Source organism: Doryrhamphus excisus, linkage group LG15 (assembly GCF_037039965.1).
Source record: "Doryrhamphus excisus strain RoL-2023G ecotype Guam linkage group LG15, RoL_Dexc_Guam_v1.1, whole genome shotgun sequence".
Classification (NCBI taxonomy): domain Eukaryota; kingdom Metazoa; phylum Chordata; class Actinopteri; order Syngnathiformes; family Syngnathidae; genus Doryrhamphus; species Doryrhamphus excisus.
In genome coordinates this window covers 9,595,162-9,615,059 of record NC_136371.1, presented here as the reverse complement: position 1 = coordinate 9,615,059, position 19,898 = coordinate 9,595,162, and the positions used below count along the sequence as shown (strand labels likewise).

The 19,898-nt window shown below is 46.0% G+C and overlaps 1 protein-coding gene across 2 annotated transcripts in view; it reads right to left on the bottom strand.

The window, feature by feature from the left end:
- Nucleotides 1-4,897: 4,897 nt before the first annotated feature.
- Nucleotides 4,898-19,898, bottom strand: part of nrp2a (neuropilin 2a) — a 52,336-nt gene continuing 37,335 nt past the window's right edge. The window contains exons 12-18 of one of the 2 annotated variants that reach the window (XM_058051073.2): nt 16,489-16,566; nt 16,307-16,411; nt 13,205-13,470; nt 12,878-12,974; nt 11,725-11,757; nt 6,954-7,016; nt 4,898-6,878 (exon numbers count right to left, since the gene is read on the bottom strand). In XM_058051073.2, the coding sequence (XP_057907056.2) occupies nt 6,574-6,878; nt 6,954-7,016; nt 11,725-11,757; nt 12,878-12,974; nt 13,205-13,470; nt 16,307-16,411; nt 16,489-16,566 (947 nt within the window). In that variant the 3' untranslated portion in view covers nt 4,898-6,573. Of the gene's footprint in view, nt 6,879-6,953; nt 7,017-7,699; nt 10,383-11,724; nt 11,758-12,877; nt 12,975-13,204; nt 13,471-16,306; nt 16,412-16,488; nt 16,567-19,898 lie in introns of those variants that run through there. The other variant, XM_058051074.2, reaches the window with a different exon arrangement.

Below are 19,898 nucleotides of genomic sequence, written 5' to 3'. Positions count from 1 at the left end.
CTTAATACCCCCAAGCAGGGAATAATGTTGCTGGGTGCTGGCAGATCCAGCTATAGTGAAACACTAAGCTGTTTTTTCAGAGGGCTTTATAGGCATAACATGCATGTTATGTTAGCTGCCTGGTGCTAGCTGTGTTTTTCTTTAGAAAGAACAGAAAAAGCAAAGACATATGTTCAAGTCTCACATAAGGTTTGTGGATAACACTGGCCACTTGGCTTCTCCAACTCCTCCTATGTCAGAGTTCTTGCCTCAGCGACAGCCACAGACGCATACTGCTTGGCCTGCTGGTATCTGTCAGCTGCCTCCGGAGTCCCATGGGCCAAGTAGGCCTGACGGGACTCCTTCTTCAGCTGGATACCATCCTCCACCAACAGGTTCTGGGATTACCGCCACGACAGGCACCGACCACCTTAGGTCCACGGCTCTGATCAGCCGCCTCGACAATGCAATGCAAGCGAAACTGTGAGTATGAATAAGACACCTTGGGTAGACTCCAGCTTTCCCCAGACCCTTTACGTGTGTAAGTGCATGTCAGTTTGGGACACAGATGTATAGGTACAATGGTGTGAATCTAAATATTACTCAATGACAACACACTGAACAAAAATGCCATTTTTAAATGAAACTGGCCAGAGTTCCAAGACTGAAACCACAGCTGAACCAAATGAACGCTTGTCACAATTTTGCCAGAATCCCCAAGGGAAAATACTCTGTGGTCTGACGGGACAAAAGTTGCACTTTCATTTCAGAAAACCAGCAGTAAAATATGGTGGTGGTAGTGTGATGGTCTTGGGCTGTTTTGCTGCTTCAGGACCTGGAAGACTTGCAGTGATAAATGGAACCATGAATTCTGCCAAAAAAATCCTGAAGAAGAATGTCGGCCACCTTAGGTCCACGGCTCTGATCAGCCGCCCCCTCGACAATGGAGGTACAGATCATGGCCCCCTCAGACTCAACGTCCGCCATCTCCCTCGGAACGTGGAGAGCTGAGACCCCTTCTGACAGAAGACTCTGACAGGCGTTCCCAGCAGACCCTCACAATGCATTTGGGCCTGCCAAGTCTGATCGGCATCCACCCTCACCACCATTGGTTGACAGCTCCGTCGCTAACTACAATGCCGTATGTGAGATTTCTTTTCAAAGATTTATACCATAGATGGTGAAGGTGCCCTTAACTTTCGCTTTAGCTCAGTCGGCAGTGCCGTGAGTGCAATGTCGGCATACATTTAACCTCATTCAATGCACACATATAGTATGTACCCTAACACAGTGTTTTTCAAACTTTTTTGAGCCTTTTTTGAAAAATCTTGTGGCACACCACTAACCAAAAATGTTACAAAATGTCACCATGACCTCACACGTGCATCAATAAGTCTATGGGAGGAACAAGGTAGGTGTTGCCACACGGACCAATATTACGTTGCTCTGCCCGTCTTTACACCACAGACACTCCACAGTAGCCACGTTTATTACATGACCAGTTTTCTCTTTCCAAATGACCTTTCGGGAAACAATGGTATCCATGGAAAGGAATATTCCAATCTCTTGTCTACATGCGCCGTTATAATCAACCAGAATAGTCAATGGGTCATGCCCAGTAAAACGTAAACACCAACATCATGTGATTCCGACTTCCCCGAGTTTTTCTTTCACTTGTTGGAATAACTCCGTATTGCCAGTTTTTCCTTCGTCCAGTCTTCAAATTTAATTTGAATCAAAAACAAACTTTGCTTAGTCCAGTGCCAACTGAAGAACGTCTGGAGCTGCGTGTTACGTCATATCTGAACATGCGCTGAAAGAACGCACCCGGGATAAATTTAAACAGGAAAAGATCACATTCAATCTTGCTAATATTTTATACTTAAGTTTGGGACATGTTTTATATAGATATATATTTCCTTTTTTAATAAAACTGGACTTGTGAATGGCCTATAGAAGGGTTTAGATTCTGTTCCACAGATGGCGCTAATGTACACAAAAGCTGCTTGCCAACCGCCAATAAATGACAGAAGAAGAAAAACACCACGAAGTAGAACGCACCCTAACAAATTTCCGTTTGAGCGGGTACAAGATACCTCAATCGGATTGGGGAAAGGAATATTCCATCCCGGTTCAATTCTTTCCGTTTGAGCAAATATACCAAATGCAATTGGAATATTTGGGTCCATGTATTCGTGGCTATTGACACAAGATTTGCAAATGATGATTAATCAATGTTAACTATAAAAAGTGATATTGGATAATTCCTCACGGTTTCTCAAGGTACACTAGTGTGCCGCGGCACAGTGGTTGAAAATCACTGCCCTAACACATACACGTTCGATAGCACCTCGAGAGCATAAACATTCTATACTGAGCACCAAAGGGGGATATTTCAGTCAAGATGACGCCACATGACGAATTCATTGTTGACAAAAACAACACTGGCTGATGCATGAGGATGAGCAACACAACCCATTTCTTGCAGTCTTCAGGGAGCATCATCCAAGAAAAAAAAAACAAGCTATCAGGCGTGTGATTCCTGATAATTATGCCTCACATTCATTTTCCATTTTCCACTGGTTTGGCCTAGTTTGGATCTGGAGGAGTAGAACTCCTCTCAGTTTGGTCATTTCCTCCAAGTATTTGTTTTCACAGGCAGGATCCTCTGGTGGCGCAGGGACGATAACGGAACAGATGAAGGAAAGCGATGGGCTGCCCTGTGCTTATACAAGACCCTGGTGATTGTTGTTATTGGCGGGCAGGTTGCCATCAATACACACACACACACACACGTTCAAACACTATCCACTCTGACCCACATAGGTGCTTTGAACCGCTGGCAGCCCCAACAAGATTATCTGGGCCCCCTTCCCAGGAAGACCACTGAGACGTGGGCGTGCTCTGATATGTGTGTGTGTGTGTGTGCGCATGCACAAAACATATTTCAGTCAATCTCTGTGTGTGTTTATGCGTCGCTGCTGCAGCGTGTGACAGCGCGTTGGATGCTGTTGAAAGAGACGCAAGGTTTCGTCTCCAGGTGGTTCTGTTCTTCTGACTTCAGACGGCGTTTGAGGGCGCATGAAGGAGAAAACTGTGAAGTTATGCTCTCTGAAATTCCTCCAGCAAAGCACCGTTCTGTTCCATTAATATTCTGCGTGACTATCTCTGCAATGTGCAGGGGTTAAATACAGTTAAAGTCCGTGGGATCAAGATGGAGATAGTGTGCTTAGGTCGTATCCATGTTAAGTCAGTCTTCCAACTGTAGTGACCTGTGTGCCCTCGCCTCCATCTTGATTATTTAACCCCCCTAGAATAATTAGCTGTGTGTTCCAGTTACTTCCTGCTGTGAGACCCTCAAATATTCTCCCACTGAAATCTGGCCTATCAACTTAAAGGGCGCCGAGGTTTTTTCTTTGAAGGCTTCTGAAGCAAAAAAAAAAAAACCCACTCTGATCTGACAACGAATGCACTTGGCGATTACAAGAGAAATCTACTATTAAAAATAAAAGTTTACGCACACACTCATGGGAACATAAAGTTAAATTTGCTTGTGAAAACAAAGAGGTGGCACGGAACAATGACAATCTGGCCCCTCTGGTAATTTCCTGTCGGCGTTTATTAGTGTGATGTGGTCGTGACTGTTCTGCCGGGATCAATCAAACTCATGAGCAGATGGCGTTGTACTCCTCCAGTGGACCGGTGAGTGTCTGAGTTTTATTCCGAAGCGGTAATTGGCCTGCTGCGTCACGGACTGAAGCCCACGAACTGCCACCACCGCAGCGCGGCATCAAGACGTGTGCACCTTCTGCTGTGAAAGTCAAACCCCTGTTTCATCACAACTCTTACAAGTTAATAAACTATGGAATGCCTGTTTTACACACACAAAAAAGACATTTTTAGTCTGCAGATAAGCAGAAAAAAAGCATTTCTAATTTCGGCATGCTCATTAATCGTTCGTCATGACTGCAAATCTCCTCCCATGAGCTCGGCGCACAAAATCTGCTGCCTTCCAGGCGTCCACAAAAGAAAATCACACGGAGGATCTGACAGTCTGTGCTGTGTTTGCTAACAAGCTTTGCTTTTAGGTGAGCAAAGCCTGTGTGGATAAATGGAAGCGTGTGTGGGAGACTTTGCACACTGGAGAAAAGAAAAGCAGAGTAATTGCATGGTACGGTGTATACTGTGTGTGTGTGTGTATGTGTGTGTGTTGGTCGTTGGGGGTGGGGGTGCAGAGATGCCCGGCACTTTGATGTAGGAGCTCCTAAATGAGGGCCACCAGAGGTCCAGACTAATAGGACTTCATGGGGAGATTAAAAGCCAAGACTGGCTGTTAGCGTCCTGTATGTGATAGAGCAACAACATAAGTTTTGGTGCGATTAAAGTTTTGTTTTAGAAGTCTGCAGCGAAATGAGAGATGTGGAAATATTGGTTATATTATATTATATTCATTGGGTGACCGTCTTGTTTTCTCAGCACGTCCTATCCCGACTGACCATTAAATTGACCAAAAATTGAGCCAAAAATAACCAAGAAGTTAATCTTCTTGGTTTTTGAGTTTAAAGGGGACCTATTATGGTCTCCTATAGAATTGTGGACTCCTATAGAGCAGCTACACACAACAGAAAGCTTTCTAGTACTTCCAGAATCTTCACAATTATCGCTTACTTGAGAATATCTGTTGATGGTTAAGATGCAATAACAATAAGAAGCGGTAAAACATGACACGGTGTAATGTAAACACACGCAGCCACGCTAACATGCACTGCTAAACTAAGCTAACCCCGCTAGCTTACATTCACATCCATAAGAGGTGAGTTTCCCGACAACTAGCTAGTAGATTCCGTTAACGCGGAAATCACAGGCCCGAATTATCTAGTTGCTGGGCTTTTTGTAATGCAAATATGTTTGCCCTACATTTTGGTATAAATCCTTTATTAAATAATCATAACAATAATTAGAACAATCATAAAAAGAGCATTTCTGTACAAAGACCCCTTTGAAACAACAACAACAACAACAGCAGCAGCAGTCCGAGCAGTGCAAGAGGGGTCTTGTTCTTTCGTGTTGTTTGGTCCTCCCAAGCCAAAGGGGGCGCTATTCCGGTCACTCTCATTGTCACATGACTGCCTGAAACTGGCCCAAAGGCAAGCTGGCTCACCGAGGCTCCAAGGCACTTGGAAGAGAGTCAGTGGGGTCCAGAAATGTGGGCCTCTGAAAGGGCGTGTGTGTGTGTTTGATGGGGGATGAAACGTTGAGTGTGTTTGTGTAAATTGCGGACTTAATCAACTTTAAACCTCAGGGATCTCAGTAGCAGCCTTGGTTTCAAGTGTTAAGTGTCTCTCGGTGGTCTGCACACATATACATGCCAATCACGGCGGTGTTGCTTTAGAATTAACTTCAAAAAGAATTCAATCATTTCTCGCCGTCTCTTCGTCTGCTGCAAAAAGTGAGAGCTGAAAAAAAAAAACAGTAGGCCATAACGGCCATGTGTTTGAGGTCGGTGCAATGCGTGTTTATGCGTGCAGAATAGGTCCTTCTAATCATGGCTTCTCTGCTCCAAAGTGAGATGCTCTATCTTCTGGGTGTCTCCTCCTCAACGCTGCTTCAATGTTTTCAGTTTAAGGCTTGACGTGTGTCCTGTGGCGTGCAGTCGTTCCGCTGAGACGAGCTCTTTCTGGTGTCTCGTCTTTGGCACAGAGGGACAATGTCGCTCCAGAGAGAGGCGGCGTGTTCCGTCACTTACGGGCCTCTCTCTGGTTCTCTTTGTTTTCCTTTCCTCTGCAGTCGCCAATCCCTGCCCACAGCAGCAATCCATAGGTTGCACCCGCCAAAGCTACTTGACCTTTCTACATTAAGTACAATGTAAACATGACCTTCTCTCCAAAGAACAATTTCCAACCACCATAAATCTCCCTGTTATTAAAAGAACGACTTAAAATGCCCCCCCTCCCACATCCACTTTCTCTACTATTTGCAGTCACACGCTGGCCACAGGCCAGAAGAGAAACATTAAAAAGAAAGAGAGTGCAGAAAGACAAAGTTGAGGGACGTCAGTGACTAAAAATACCACAGACACCAATGAAGAGGAAGGGCGAGCCCGATAAGAAGCCGAGTCCACAACGGAACAAAAACGGGCCAGACAGAGGAGCTAAGTTCTAGGCCAACACGTGTGATCCAAAAAAGATGCTCGCTAAGAAGCATGTCCCTAACCTACCACCTTTCCAACACAAATATGTGCACTTTGAAAACAAGACCTCTTACAAATCCATAACCCACTCGAAAAACAGTTCTCTTATGGCGGGGCAGGGATTTCAAGTTGATATGTGTAGATATTTATATGTCTGAGGCCTTGCAGTGGAGCAGTTCATCGGTTTTTCTCACATTGGTGCTTTCGCCACATACGTATTTGACTGTGGCATTTCCCCCCGCCCCAACAGGAAGGCAGTGCTCACTTGAGCCAACCGATGCATGTGTCCATCTGTCTCCTTGAGGAAGTCAGCTGACGCTAAGATGAACCAGGCAGAAATGAAGAAGATAGTGAGAGGTTTTCACAAAATGGACGCCGTCATTCACCCTCACTCCACCCCGGCTTCACGCCTCGGTGCAGCACCGCTGCTGGTTCAGTTTGACTTTGTGCTTGAGGCCGTCGTACAGTTCAAAGTTGTAGTTCTCCAGCGTGGTGGACGAGCGCGAGGACAGGCCGCCGTAGGAGCAGGTGCAGTAGAGGAGGAGGCCGGCGCACACCGCCCCCAGCAGGACACCCAGGGAACTCATGACGATGATGGTGACCAGAATGGGGTCCAAGGCGTATAACCAGGAGTTGTCCTTGTCTGATACCAGCGTCACTGGAGGCTCTAATGATGGCGACGCTGTGTTCCACTCCGGAAACTGTAAACCTGGGCCAAGATGAGTGTGTGAATTGAAACAATCGTAAAACAAAAATGGCGATGTTTGTTGTTGTTGTTGCTTACCTCCACCAAGGGGTTCTTTGCCACTGACAAGTCGTCCATCTCCAAACTGATGAGGTGTTTTGACTGTTCAAGAGAAGCACAGGAAATGTTGCATTGACACCAATCCAGACACCACTTTCCTGTAAACACACCCTGCATGGAGTACTGAGTACTGACTTACACCCAGATGACAAATTGGGGCCTGAAGCGGAATTTTATGTGGAGCACCCCGCCCCTAATTGGAGCACCGCCTGGAATTCTGGGGCACTGGGCAGCTACGGTCACATCTCTAGACCTAACTGACCCATTCAAAGCTACTTTCATCTGATTTGACTTGAAGCTGAATTTAGTTTGACGCAAATACACGGCAAACTAATTGTTCAATACATTATTTTTAGTGCAAAATTCAATATTTTACAAAATTAAATAAAATTACAACTTTTCAGGGCTGGCGTCCAACCCCTAAAAGGCAGCAGCTGTACCATTACATAACCATGAACTGATCGTTTTTGACTATGCCTCTTGGCAGGGATGCAAAATGGTGGTGCCCGACGTCTGGCACCCCCATTTGACCACTTAGTTGCTCCTAAATCTTCATGTCATCTTACAGCGCCAGTTCTTAAATCCTCCCCGCCCCAAAATCATATTTAAAGTCTTCCCAGCTGAAGGGCAGATGCAATGTCATGGCGGCCCCATACATTTGTCCATATAGTGTAAACACTGTCGCACACCCCCAAAACAGGTGCAAACACGAGCGGCACATAGAATTGTATAAAAATATGACTTTATTAATTAGAGAAATATCATTATGGTACATTGCTGTCAAACACAGTCATCATGTAGCACAGTGACCTTATGTATAAGACTTCATTCTCAGTGATTAAAGATGCAAACGCGTCATGAGATAATAAAGCCTCCTTTAAAAACCATCCAAACTATCACGTTTAAGAGCTGTGTATTAGGTAAGTGAAGACTTTTTGTGAAAGTGTGTGTCGTGCGCTCGCTGTGGTTGGCAGGCGTTCAGCAATGAGAGTAACTGCTTGGCAAGGCACACGTCTCAATCCGAAGGGCTGCTATGGCCAATGGCCTTTTTAGCACCGTTTCCAGGGCAACTCATCTTGGCAGGCTCCAGGAAGGTGGAGGTGCAGTGGATGGGAGGAAAAAAAAAGTGCTTACCGCAGCCTTAATAAATGTTATCTGTCCATTAACTAATTAAAAAATATTGGAGGCTTGCAGCAGAACAGCGTCAACCCAGGTGTCCACTCCTTCCTCCGCGTGTTGATTTAAAAGCACAATATCAGTCAAAACCACTCTGGAAGGAAAACAAAGCGCCCCGCCAGCGAATGCGGTAACGTGCATCCTGCTGAGTGGCAAGCGAGAAGGTGACAATGCCAGATTTTTGCACACAATAGAAACCTTGTCTTGTTTTGTTGCCTGAGTGGTTGGTGGTGGATGCTGAGAGGGAAGTGTGTACTTTGGATTCTTTTGCTACTTTACTTAGCCATGGCTATTAGCCGTGCCGTAGTTTCGGCTTCATCTGCATTTACCGGTAAAATTGCTCTGATTTGTAATAACGAGTATAACATCCTTGTTTACCAACCTGCCTATCCTAAGTATGCTCCATGTTGTTTTGGGCTTGAGAATGGTCTCTCTTAACATATCACACCCAACATCAAATCTGGAAATACTTAGTATACACAATACTCTGGTATCCCGTGAGGCACATTCATTTGGCATACTCAAATGACAATATTCAACAAATTAGTTTGTTTGCCCACATATCTTTATACCAACTTCAGTAACCAAACAAAGGTAACTAGTTAACCTCTCCAATTTAGTTATTCTGAACTTTAAAAAAAGAAGCAGGACAAAGTAGGAAGTAAAATCGTACCACTTCCGCACGGAATGGGAGGAGAGTTTTTTTTTTCCTACTCTGTCATGTCAAACATTCCTCGGCTGACTCCACGCAGTGTGAAAGTAATGAAATGTCTCATCAATGTAACAATGATGAATGGAGACCAGAATACTTTGTGTACCTTGTCTTTCAATATTTTTAACAATTAACAGGCCGTAATGAACCACAAAATTAATTATTCATTCATTTTTGAACATGATTTGAATGAGGAGTCAATTTTCCAACCTCAATGTAGCGAGGGACGTCTGTATATGCATTGTATGTACATATATGCAGTGTTTTGGGATGTCGTTTCCTGTGGGGAAATGGTTTTAGTTTTCGAACGATTCATTTTTAGATGGATCCTTTGCAGAGGATTAATAACCAAGGTACTACTTTACAACATGACTTTGGTCTAAGACTTGCGAGCAGCTGTTTTACATGGTACTGTTGGATTCATAGGTGCGAGCATCACGAAAGAGATGAAAGTAGTCAGCTCCGTCTATTTACAAGCCAGCACACATTCCTGGTGGAAACACCCACTTGGCTCCGAGTTCGGCGGCTTTCATCTGGGCGACTGAAGATGGGAGCTGAACAACGCGAGTGGGTGGTGCGAAGCGTAAATGGGAGAGGGGCAAAATGCTTTATTACGACGGAGAATACGAGCAGGAAAAGTGAGTGCTGAAGACGTCTGCATCCATCACTGACTGACGCGTTATGAGGAGAGGACGAGTCCCTCCATCAAGCAATCTGGTTATCGCCACTTGTAATGCCAGACTTCAAGTGTGATTGATTTGCATTTCTTCATTTCTTATATGTGCACATGCTCGCTTGGAAAGGATAATTGTGCGCCTTCCCGCCCAACACCCCAACAGGCCACAGTCCAAGCAAAAGCAGTGTTCACTTCTACAGCCAGATTTCATCCTCCTGTCTCGGGGGTCTTGTTTTTGCTGGCGCTTTGGCAGCTCTTCCTGGCTAAACCTGGACCACCTGTCTGTGTGTGTGTGTGTGTCTGTGTGTGGTAGTGGTGGTGGGGGGGTGTTAAGTTCCAGGAGCACTGTCTGGGTTCTGAGGGACCGGAGAGCAGCCAATGAGGTCGACATAAATAAGCCAGTCCAACTTAAGTCCTTGCGTCATCGTGTGACATGTCAATATCAAACTCCTCAACGGAAAGAGGTGGCAGACAAGCAACCAAAGCGACATCCAATTTTTTTGGCTGAGTCGGTAGAGTGGCTTGATACCACTGACATCACATGTAGGCATCCTCAGTCCCTCTTTTCAGCAGAGGGTACGGTGTCGGTCCCGGCTGTCCAACCTCACTGTCAAGACTGGCTCCACCCCAGGGGCGGCCATACTGGAGGACCAGTTTGAGTACTGGAAGCATTGCGAAGAGCTGTGATAGGCCACTGACTGCTGGCTCTTCTTGGTGGCCAGGTGTCGTCTGCAGCAACAGAGAGCTCTGACCAAGATGGCCACCGCCAGGAGGAGGAGGGCGCCCCCGGCGGCCATAATGTAATACCAGTGGATGGGAAAGGGAGGAACGGGAATACCTCCCCCTGGTGGAGAGATACAGAATAATTGGCCAGCAGGAAAAGAGGAGTGGCGCTACATTTCATTTTCTATCCCTATTGGTCTTCAAAACACAAACAGGAGGCGTGCACTTGAGCATGCACAAGCATGCTGAGTGAAAGAAACAACAAAATATCCGAATGCATCCATGTGCTCAAATGCATCTTTGGGTTGGAGGACACGTTTTCACACCAAGATCAATGACAGCTTTGGAAACGGTCCAATCGTGACTCTCAATGACATGACTTGGTGTGAAAGGAAAGTTGAAATAATTAGTTGGAAAAGCACACACACACACACACACACACACGCACACTCACACTGAAGGAGCTTCTTCTTCGTGAGCATCTCCATGCAAGACTCACACATACGTCACACAAGTGCAGCCCAAGTTTGACTGGATTTCCTATTGAACTGGCTTGTCTTGGCAGATTTCAAGCATAGCGTCCACGTCGCTTCTCCTTTCTTCTCATGCATCCCCCTCCAGGCCAGTCCTCTCCTCCACAAAGCTGCCCCGAGATTCAACTCCCGTCCCCGCTTCTTGGTAAGAACCGACTAAGCACCTTCCAAGAAGTCTCTACTACCGCAGAAATCTACAATCCAGGGACGTTTGGGAAGAAATTAAGCTCACAAGCATGAGCCAGACCTGACTGTGAGAAATGAAAAGACCTGCGGAGCATCACGGTGAACTCGGAGGAGAGAAGCGGAGCTGATTTTTAATTACAGCGGGAAACGTTGCATGCCGCTTCTGTGCACATTCATTAGGAGAGTTGGTGAGCGGAGGGACACCGGTGCTTGCTGTGTGCGTACGTGAAGGAAATAGAAGGCGTAGAATAGCCTTCATATTTGCAGGAAAACAGCCAAGCTCTTATCTTATTGGAGGACATTATGAGATGCCAGAGCACAAACATCAATCTCACAGAGTCCCGCAGGATGTTCTAAATATTTTTCATGAGGCAGACAGTTATTTAAAAGCCTTCAGGCTGTGTGAGTGAGCCTGAAAGTGAGAATATGAAGGAGCTCTTTTCTCATATCTGACTGTGTGAGGTTTCACTCCTTTCACGCAACATTTGCTCTTTTGCAAACAGTCCTCTGTTTGCACAGCGACAATAATCCATTTTCCATCTAGCTAACATAATCTGCCATTCATTAGCGCTGTGTTTTGGATTTGTTGGGGTGATATGGACACTCCTGCAGGGCAAGTCGGCCACGGGATAGTTTGAGGTGGCCGAGACGTTTTGGTGCCGCCAAGCAAAAACCCCCACAGCCTGGTGCATACCAACAAGCAGGAGCAGCAAGACCAGTGAGGAAGTGACATCATACACTCACCTGTCATATCTGGAGAGAAGGCGTTGATGGGTTCTGCGAGGACATTCAGAGTCCGCAGCAACGAGGAGGAGCAAGAGAGAGAATTGTTAGATAACTTTACACACCACAGAAAAGTCAGCCAAATGTCACATAAATGTCACAAGACTATCAAACTTCTCCTGAGGAAATTTTCACGTAATTCCTTCGACAGTATTGTGGCATTTACTTGGCTCTGTTGTGAGAAAGCAATTTGTCTAAGCGGGAATTAGCAGCGAGTCTGCATGCACGTCATGTTGTTTATTCGAGTCCAGTTCAACTGCGAAGGGGTTGTTTGGGCAGAACCTTCACTTTGACTGCATGGAATGCAAACACAAAGATGCGGCACGTGTATGTACCAGAGATATTCATGGGAACTGGCGCCGTTTGGCAGGAACGTACTGTGAAAAATTCCACCGTGTTGGGTGATAAGCAGAACCCCAGCATGCTGTGGGAGCTCAGCTTGGCTGTCATCTTTGCCTTCGTAACTGCTGAGCTGTTAGACTCTCTCAAGACGTACAACACACACACACACACACACACACACACACACACACAAGATCCCGCCTCCCCCTCCTCTGCTGTGGTCCGGCGTAAGGCAGAAACGATGACTACAGGTTTCTAGCACCGCACCTCCAGCTTGGTCTCTGATCTGCTTAAGACCCTCTCAAAAGCCAGACTCTGGCCAGATTAAGGAGGCTGTGCCGGCTCTCGGCTCGCGCCAGCCGCTCCGAAATTTACTTTGGAAACAGCCTGTCGAGTAATTCCCTTTGACAGCCCGGGAAAAGCTCTGTTTACAAATACGACCGGCTTGCGCGCACAAGAGATGGAGGGAGGAGAGAAAGAAGAATAGAAATCTAATGAAACATAGATTAGCATCGCGGGGGCCCACAGGGCGTTTATGGCCTACTTTTCCTATTCTTCTTTCTTTTTTGTGTGGAGGAGTTTAGAATGCCCCGCCTTCGCTGGCTTTGTGGCTTTCATCTATGTACCGGGTGGGTGTCTTGGAACGAAGTGCGGTGGGGGTGTTTATACTTGATGTGCATTACCGATGCCGTTAAGAGGTCTAAGTAGCGAAGAAGAGGATGACGGTTGTGACAGCAAACGGCGCATGACGGCTGCGGTTTGTGCCACTTACGTGTACACTCCTCCAGCGGCGTCCCGGGGCTCATGTGGATGTTGTCGATCCAGACGTGTCCTCTGGTGCCATGCATGAAGAAGCCCTCCATCACAACCTAAGCAGCAGAGGAGGAGGGAGGGAGGCAGACCAGATGAAAACTTAATCGAGTACTTGCCATTTCAAAGCTACAACTCATCCTCGCAATCATCTTCCTCCTCGCTTGCAAGCGACTTACTATTTTATGAGAACATCAGTGTGATGGCATCTAAAAAATGCATCTCTAAACAATCATGCAACATCGTTTCAAGTCCCATCTAGCGAGGTTTTCCTGAGGTTCATCTCTACCTGGTATTCTTTAGGCGAGCGAGGTAGAATGGTGCGGCCCTCCTTCCACACTGGGCCTTGGTCATCTTTCAGGGTCCACAGAAGCGTCTCCTCATTGTGGGCGTCCCGCAGCAGGACCCTCAGGTGACCCTGAGCCTCCCCCCACATTTGATAGGAAAAGAGGAGGCAGACGGGCCCGGTGTCGGCCGCCACCGTGGGGCTGAGGAGGCGGGCTAGCTGCTGCTCCGTCTTCGGGCTGGCCTCGATGTATAGATGACTGTTGAGCTCTGCAGAAGAGGGAGATTATTTTGATGATTTATGATTCTAATATTAACTCTGTATGCAAAATGCATGAGTGGAAGACATGGTGGCGAACGCCCGACAAAGTCAATTACAGGGAATCAAGCTGAAAGGCTGCCGTAAAATGTAACAAAGCTGTTTCAATTAAGTCCGTGTTCCCACAGGTGACTTTTGTTGCTACTCAGAAATGAAACTGACTTTTCATTTTTATTCATTCAAGTCCCAGGGCGCCATGAAAAGTAGGCACAAGTGTGTGGCACAAACTGCCGAGATATGAAATTATTATCATAATCAAAGAGAGGCCCGGCAATACTTTTCACACGATCACCGACGAGCGCAACAAAGGACACTAATCATTAGTCACAAACAGGAACAAGAACAGGAACCCTCCAAACAATAGACATGTAAATAATAGCTCCATTCTCACACAGCACAACCATCCAAAAACCCCCGGGGGCAATCAGTCTTCATCGGCGAGCAGTTTGATGACTTCAACTATGGAAAAGTCCGGCACATTGTGAGGCCCCATATTTTTTCACTCACTTCCAAGGGTTCTTCGCTGGCACGTTGAAAGGGAGATTAGTGAGCCTGCTGTACACGGCTAGTTTGCTAAGTGGGGTTGTGGGAGTAATTCTGTAAATGAATACACGGTTATCACGAATCAAAGTGTGAAGATGTATGCAGTATGTGTGTGTGTGTGTGTGGGGGGGGTACAGATATTAAGTCTGCATTTAAAGACTTCATTTATCTTGCGCATCCATCTATGGATGTTTTCATACGAGTAAAGATATCATCGCCAAGACAGCAAGCACAGCAGTTATACGATGATCCTTTTTCGTCATTAATCTGTTCCAAAAGGTCAGACAGAACACATTTTTCCCATAAGAAATCATGCAAATCCGTTTAATCTGTTCCAGGCACCCAAAATATTAACACAAAACGCATTTTTAGAGAATAATTATAGTTTTACATGCAGGAAACACAAGGAAGTAGAGTACATATAAAGTTAACGTTACAAGTGTGGTCATGGGGAACGTGAGATGGGAGCGCTAACGGCGCTAACCTGTCTGCAGCGATACGACTGTTTGCGTTCATACATGGTGTAGTTAGACTTTATCTATTTGTTTATTATCAACTTATATAGCCACTAGATTAGAAAGTGGGGTTCGTTAGTAGTCAGTGGCCACTCACAGTGGATTGGGCGTGCCCAGAGGCAGGCTGTGAGTGGAAATACAGCTGGAATAGGTGCAGATTCTGGAAGATCTAGAAAGTTTTTATTGTGTGTAGCTGTTCTGTAGGCCACAACTCAATGCAAAGCATGGAAAAATGAGCATAATAGTTCCCCTTTAACAATAACAGTATAAAAGAGGTCTTATAAGAGGGGTCTTCTGGCTATCCAAAAGTGTGACGTCATCCTATGAAAACCAAACTACATTTGTCATAGCACAGAATGCATAGCACAACACGTTCTCATCCCCGAGAAGAAGTAGGACAATTCAAGTACGCACACGTGTGTGTGTTTTCCCAGCAACAACGTCTTCTCTCTAAAGGCAACATCTGTTTTGCATTACCGCCAGAACCAAAGTGGATGTTTTCAACGAGACTCAGCTCAGGGTCTTGAGCAACTGGACTGATAACCTTTTCACTGTGTGCGCATTTTTTTCTTCTTCTGCAGAGTAGCCAGGCAGTATCTGGGGGGGGGGGGGCACCATCACAGCTAACCCCCCCCCAGACTTGTGTGTGTGTGTGTGCATCTTCTTGCCCCAACTTCTTTTAGGTGAGGAGAGGTGAGAGGAACACGATCCCGAAGATGATTTGACAGCAGTGAAATAACGATCCCGCTCTGGCTCGAATTTCTGACCTTTGTCACCTGCAGGAAATCAAAGGCGGCCACGGTTCTTGTGTTTGGGCTGGAAATGATTGCATGACAGCCCCGACCGGACTAATCCGAACAGAACGTTCGCAAGCGACGGCAATGAAAGACACTCCTTTGAAGTTCCTTGTCAAAGAGGTGCGGTGCTCAATAGGTCACGCTGGAAGAAAACGTCACTCCGCTGCTTTGAGATGAGGTGAACACGATCCAGGTGATATCACACCATTGACGAGAAAAGATGTTTAATTCTCCCCAGATGGAGAGAAGATGAATCTTTCATGAAGAGAATGAATTTTAAAACAAGGTTGGTCCAAGCATCCCGAGGCTCCGTATAAAAAGCAATGCTTTAGAGAAAGAAGAAAAAAACAGCTTCCACCCAGAAGGACTCGTCTTCCGCAGTGTTTAATATCAAGCCAAAAGCGGCACTTTTGATCTTCTCATATGTAGAAAAGAGAGGGAATCATTTCTTCATACATGTCTAAGTGGTTGGAAGTGTACACAGCATCACTCTGCCCGAGGTAGCACCGCTCTCCTTTGGAATGTTCTCTCCTGCGGGGGCTTAACCCCTTGTAACGGCTGCAGCCCCACATATGTATGTGTGTCCGAGTGAGACCGCAAATGAAGGAATTATCTTGTGCACGTTGTGCAAGGCATCCAGGAGTGAGACTCCATTTAATTGTATGAAACCCTATCACGCCTAGACTCAGTGAGAGTGATAAACTAGACTTTAATGCATTGCTGCTTGTGCAATCTTCTGTGGCCAAATAGGATTTTCCCTGCAGTTGCACGTATATAAGCCCTGCAGTAAACAGAAACACAGGACAGGCCAACAGTTGTCGGCTCTCATTGTGAGCTGCTGGACCACATCGTGTTCTTCTCGACTGACAGTGAAAAACATCAGCTCCTTGACACCCGTGCGGGCATCGGTGCTGATTTATGATGACACTCACCGTGGCTGTGCAAGGACCAGAGGAGGGGGGCGCTCGGGTCGTGTGTCCACCCACATAGACCGTGCTCAAAGTCACACACGCCGTCAGCTGGCGGAGAGGTGGCGACTGTGGAGCAGAGAGGTGAGCAACAAGCAGTGAGTCATGCAGCTTTTTTTTTTTTTAACCCAGTTTGCTGGTCTTACCTGTGGATGCGGGGAAAGTGGTGGTCTGGGCTCCTGCAGGATATGTAGGCGTGGCTGTGTCTGCCGGCGTGGTGATTTCTGCAAGGATAAGCACAGCTCAGGTCACTAATGCTGGTATCGAACCATCCTCAGATGCATCCTCACACATAGTGACAATTTTGGACAATCAGTACTTAGGAGCTTACGGACAAGAACCAACAGCTTTTTCCCAACAGCTGTCTCCTTGTTGAACTCTGCCCCCCATTGCCCGCCCCTTCCACTACTTACATCCCCCCGCTGACCTATGCCTCCCCCAATCACTTCATTGCACTACTTCATTGCACTATTGTACATTTTACTGTTATATCTTGTTGCATTCATAGATCATACTGTTTATAATTTATATAATCTGCAATAGCCATACTCTAGTCACTTCATTGCAATACTGTACATATTACTGTTATTATGTATTGTCACATCCATACTGTACATACTGTTTATAATCTGTATAATCTGCAATAGCCATATTATAGTCATTTATGTCCCTGTACATATCCTCACTGTATTATAGTCATAGCCTGTTATAGATCTGTCCATTTTTTCTACATTTACTTACTACTAAGGTACTTATAAAATTGCACTTCTGGTTGGATGCTAACTGCATTTTGTTGCCCTGTACCAGTGACATGAGCAATAACAATAAAGTTGAATCTAATCTAATCTAATCTTTTTTGCCAAGTGCCAAATGGCTTGTAGCCAGCTAAAGCTCTCCAACCACCATGCCTAAAGTGTACTCATTCACGTCTTAGGGCTAGTTTCTTTAACCCACACCCAAAACCAAAGCGAGAAATACAATTGAGGGTATTACAATGGGATATGTGTCAGATTATTTCTTGGCTGTCAGCGGTCCCTTCCTGGTTTCTGTGTTGGTTGCCTGGCAACTAGTCCTGGCAAAGCACTCGTGTGGCACAAATAACATGCACTTTTTTTGGGTGGTGGTTTTCATTATAATGTATAGCAGGGAGCAGCAATTTTCCACATGCTTTCCCCTGCAGATCATCTCCTTTGAGAGGATGTTTCAAACTATAAACTGAAGTTTAGAGGGACTCTTCTCATCCCATGGCGCTGAATTTAAATGTAACTCATTATGTCAGAGGCAGGCATCGGTACCCCCGGAACACCTAAGGGCGCCGTGTTGTGTTTAACTGCAGACTCACATGCCCACACGTGCAAACAGAAAGACACACACACAATGTCTGGTGCCTGTGTGATGGATGAATGAGTAAAACAAACTCCCCTTGACCTTGGACAGGATGATCGCACTCTGGGACTGCTCACTCGCTGTCAGAGATGCTTGTGCATCAGTGGATCACTGCACATTTGTGATCCAGTAGATCCAGTATTGATTTACCAATATGTTTATTGCTGTGGTTGTACTCAGTTACATGCATTGGTACCTAATGTTGTTGCCAATTAGTGGCCTCCTACCGACATCCTTTAATGACCATTACAGACACCGAGCGTAACAAACGCCGCGTGACACACAATTGGTCTACTAAGAACTAAGAACTTCCCGTGGAATGGAGCGTGACCGCTTCCCAGCTGCAGGAATGGCTGACATGAAAGCATCGCCGCAGCTGGCGAGGGTTCCTGACATTAACGCTGCATTAATGTCCCGTCCTTTACGCCAGTCATTAACCACCTAACGAGAGTCTTATCGGCTAGCATGCCGAGAAGGTAAGGCAGGAAGCATTCAAAAGCAACAGCGTCGTTCTGCCTCACATTTTGAGTGTTTGCTGTTTTTAATCCTGTGTAACTATTGGAATAAATCAAATCATTACCCGCTCTCTGGCACAAACACACACACACACACACACACATTCCCATGTGTGCGTCTAAACACACAATCCAGTCTATTAAGATTCTCGCCAGCTCCTGAGAGCTCAGTGCTTTCAAAGGTCACAGTGTAAATGTGTTGACCTTTCCAGGGTGTGACAGGAGTGTCATGGGCAATGGGAATGAGACCGACTCGTGTGATTGTGTGCATGTGGATGTTTACGTGCAAACCCGCAGAACACGCATTAAGGTACGTGACCCGCCTACCTTGCCCTGAGCCCTCCTCGTTGATGCGAACAAGGGCTATGTCACATCACAAGCTGTACGTGGGCTTCTGCAGTGCAGAGCGAGACTTTCTGCAGTCGAGTGTTGTCTTACATAATGTGTCTGATGATGCGAGCCATTATCATGCAAGGGATGAGACACTCGGGCTTAGAGGCGGACTGTGGGTAGACCGTTGGTGCACACAAATAATAAATTGGTGCACATACAGTATACACCTACACTAATGTATTTGTTGTCAGTTTTATAAGAATAGTGAAGGACTGGAATTAGTTCATCACAGTTAATCACAGACCCAAACACGATAAGTCGGATTCCGGAGCAGGAGGGGATAGACAAGAAGAAAAAAGGAGTGCAGGGACAAGAGGTGGTACAAAAAGAACAACAGGTATAAGGTATCGGATCGGATTTATACCAAAAGTCAACTTACATCACACGCTAGGAACGGAACTCATACGGAACTCTAGGAACACCTGTACTGATTAAACACTTCTCCTGTGCCCATAAACGTTTTGTGGGGGAAAGATTGTCCATTTCATTTGACAAGCGCCATCATAAAACACACCAGTACAAAGCCCAGGATGTCTTCTCCACAAGCACAACAGTTTTTAATGCTTGCAGAGTGTTCTGCATTAGTAATTAGTGAACAGCTTGCCATTACAGAAGACCAAAATGTGTCTCATGATGTTAATTCACAGGCCCGTACTGTATGTGCGTCCTTTCCTCAGACTCAAGCATCCTCATACATTTTAAGCACAATTGCAAAAGCAGTGACGCGTGTGTGTGCGTGAGTGAGATGTATCGCCGATGAGAGGGGAAGAAGAAGAATAACATTCATGAACCCACGCATGGGACCTCGAGGGAGAAAGAAGTGCAAACCATGTGTTGGGATAGTGAGAAGGATCTTATTCTACTCCAGCCTCACAGGATCCACCTTCCCAATGCACCAGGCGTTAGAGGCTCCAGGTCAAAAAATATGAAACAAAGCGAAACTTAAGAAGGCATAACAGAGGACATAGGTGAAGGATATGGACGAGGGGAAGTGGAGGATTTACAGGCTGTCAGCAGCCATCCAGTGTTCCCGCTGATTTTGGAACGTGCAACCCTTGACATTAGATGTCTGTGACACATTTCTCCACAAAAATGCGAAAGTGATCTGTGCTAAAAACCCCACGAGTCGCGTAATCAACCCCAAATACAAAAAAATAAACCACATTTGTGTAAAACGTATGTATGAGCGTATGTCTCTCAGCGCTGTGCTTGATGTGAGTCCTGAACGTTTATGACATGGTTGCCGGCGTTATGCTGCATCA